General features: G+C 37.5%; 1 protein-coding gene across 1 annotated transcript; it reads right to left on the reverse strand.

Moving 5' to 3' along the window:
- LOC111085133 (elastin-like) lies at positions 1-949 on the reverse strand. Its single transcript, XM_022382446.1, has 3 exons — positions 874-949; positions 476-821; positions 1-90 (listed from the first exon to the last, which is right to left on the reverse strand). Exons 1-2 carry the CDS (start codon positions 947-949, stop codon positions 493-495), a joined length of 405 nt encoding a protein of 134 aa, XP_022238154.1. The 3' UTR covers positions 1-90; positions 476-492.
- Positions 950-3469: the final 2520 nt, after the last annotated feature.

The raw sequence follows: 3469 nt of genomic DNA on the forward strand, positions 1-3469 counted from the left end.
TTCTTTAAGTACATATTGAACTAACGAAAAGAATCGTAGCCTTGAGTAGCCAACCATCCAACTGTCATTCTTGGTGTTTCCTGTCTGCATCTGAAAAATATTTTTTTAGAACATCACACTCTTTCAAGTTTCTGTACATTGGAACACGTTTGAACTTCTTCTGTAAATTGAACTTTAAAAAATTATTCTTTTTTTGCATTAGTCTTGGTTAGGAAAATAGTATTCTACATTAAACAGATTGATGTTGAGACACATATACAACTGTAGTACTTAGTATATTAAATATATATTGCGGACATGAACAACTGTATCATTCGTGCTATAAATACGGAATTGTAATAAGTTATGAAATATATAGAAATGTAGTTTTCTCTTAGTTTCGGTTTTTTTTCCATATATTTTGTAATTCATCCTGTTGCATTACTCATGACAAACAAAAGGGCATATTATCGGAAATCTAGTGTTACTTAGTTACCTGTAAATGAACTGATTTTAGTGGTATTTGCCACTCAGACCAAAACCACCTAATCCAGCGACGGCGGGACGGGCAACAAAGGCAGCAGGGGCGGCGGCGTAAGCGCCGTAGGCTCCATAGGCGGCAGGGGCAGCGTAACCACCGTAGGCTCCATAGGCGGCAGGGCCAACGATACCTCCAAGACCATATCCATATCCATATAGACCACCAAGGGCTCCTCCAGCAGGAAGGGCACGCTGGTTGTCAGTACTAACAGTAATGGCAGAGCTTCCGGTCACAGCAGCGGGGGCAGCTGCAGCGAAGGCAGGAGCGGCGGCAAAAGCTGGACCAGCGGCGAAGGCAGGACCAGCGGCAAGGCAGGACCAGCGGCAAGGCAGGACCAGCGGCGAAGGCAGGACCAGCGGCTAAGGCAGGACCAGCGGCGAAACCAGCTCCTGCGATTCCGGCTGGACCTAGAGCTCCTCCTACGAGCATTTCTTTAATCTAACTTTAGAAAAAAGAAATATCAGAAAACGCATAGAAGCGTTGTTTATCTACCTATATGAGAGCCAATGTATAAAACCTACCCAAATGCCTTCAAAATGTGCAACTGCGATTTATAATCTCTGGAATACATCTATGGAATTAATACGTTTCACTTCATACAATGGCCACAATCATACACCCCTTTCCTGTTCTAGGCGACACTGGCAAACCTTTCTTCCAATCAATGACATTTTAATATGAAATGCTAAAATATTTTGAGTAACAGCAAACCAAACACTACCTATGGCCATCAACTAAATGTAAGAAGAATCAACTACGGTGGCTTTCAATACATATGGCACAACAGCATGAGATCATGTTGCAGTTAATGTAACAAATAAATGTTGTTTACTATAAGATTAGGAAAGGCAGTTACGCTTCGGTTAAGTGACCAGAGTAAGTGTTGATGCCTACAGCGAATGCACGAACCAGCCGAATTCTACGAATTCTCAATGACCATAGAATCAGACCAAAAACTTGTTTACTTTTTTTTCTCTCTCTCTCTCTATCAGATGTTTCTATTCACAACAGGTGCTTTACCAGTGAGATTATCTATGAACAGTCTCGTTATTACGAAGGTTGACCAGTTATCAGTTCTATTTCATTCAACATTATTATTATCCATGCAGCAATAACCTTATTGGATAATAACACCTGGTGGTAGTTCACTAATATTAAAAGCCCATTCCCGACCTACAGATCTTTATTATATAACTGGATTGTAGATTAACAAGAAAAAATTTGTGTAAAACCAAAACATGGAAACTTTCTACAAGAAATCCTTGAATAACTAGTGTACAAACTTGTCAAACAAGTTGACAGTTGTTCATATAGTGTCCTTGCTGACCTTGCATCGCCTTCTGCAGGCCATAATGCACCAAAAGGGAATGATTTTAAAACTGTATAAATAGGAAGCCTGGACTCCAAATCTCCATCATTTCTCCACTTCAACAGGTTGATCTCTTCAGCTAGTAGCTTTAATCACTTCACCAAAATTTTCATCATGAAAACTGCTGTAAGTATAAATATTATTGTGTTCCTAAGTTTACTCGAACCAACGTTAACAGCGCTTTAAGTATTTTCAGACTTAAAATGTAAACTTCAAGATATTATAGTATCAATTATTACTGTTAATTAGACCAAGTAAGCAGTGTAAACTATGTATAATGAAAATATTCTGCTATAATAACTGTACAGCATAGAACTGGTCTAATAAAATCTTGTAAAATAATGGAATTGAAATGATTAACTGGTGATTAACTTAAATTCAAAAATCTGTAGTTTTAACATATTAAGATTCAAGAAAGTTTACTATGATAATTTTACTGTTTGAAAATCAGAATTCGTATATCACCTGTGTTTGTTTTTAGGTTGTTCTGTGTGCCTTTATCGCCGTAGCCAGCGCTGGCATCTTTGGTCCTTTGATATTTCAAATTTAAATTGTAATCACCTTAATATGTGTGAGCAATAAGTTTACAATTAACATATTTTGATTTATCGGTTCTAATGTCATTGATCAGTTCGCTACACCAAAAAATAATTACCTAAGAATTTAAGTCTCATATTCATGATTAGTAAGTCCCACAGTGAGATAGCGGTAAGTCTACAGACTTACGACGCTAAATTCCGGGGTTCGATTCCACGCGGTAAACATAACAGATAGACCAAAGTGGCTTTACTATAAAACACACTCCATGGGTGCTCTTCAGACACCATCTGAAGGGTACTCATCTAGGTAACTTTACACCAGTCAATCCATCTGGATATTGTGGGATTCTAGCTATTTTGTGATTGGAGGTAAGATATCTATTGAAAATTAATATTTTCCTACACTGAAAACATATTTCTGATAGATACTTACCTCCTCCCACATTTCCTGCTCATCCTTCCCACTTTTTTGTACCTAATCTCGAAGGGAAGATTGGGTTCTTCTGCATACAGGAAGTCAGCTGGGCTACCAGGGTGTATGGCACTCCTGTTGGTGGAGGGTTGTTGCATATTCATTTGTATGCTATAGTGTAGCTAAACCACATGGAAGTATCAAGGCTAGTGGTGAGTAAAAATTGTGCAATATAGAGAGCAGTACAAGTTGAGGAAAGCTATTTTGAGAGAAGATGTATCTATTGGAAATATATTTTCAGTGTTAGAAATATTAACTTTTGAAGTAAGAAATGACATGTTTAGGTATCTTCTTCATTCGAACGCGAGTTTATCTATTTCTTAAAAGTTTTCCACAAAGTGATGTTTCCTATAACACGAAAATGTTTTTATTTAATTAAACACTTAATGTTTCACTTTACAGCTTCTTCGGAAGCGTTCACTAAAACACAAACCGAAACTGACAGTACAAAAGCAAACCAATCTCAAAAAATTAATTTGAATAAAACTATGAATAGCATCAGCAAGGGAAGATCAGCATACCTATATGAAAATACAAAACCACCTAATCAACATACTAGCATGACGATC

Source organism: Limulus polyphemus, unplaced genomic scaffold, assembly GCF_000517525.1.
Source record: "Limulus polyphemus unplaced genomic scaffold, Limulus_polyphemus-2.1.2 Scaffold249, whole genome shotgun sequence".
Lineage (NCBI taxonomy): Eukaryota > Metazoa > Arthropoda > Merostomata > Xiphosura > Limulidae > Limulus > Limulus polyphemus.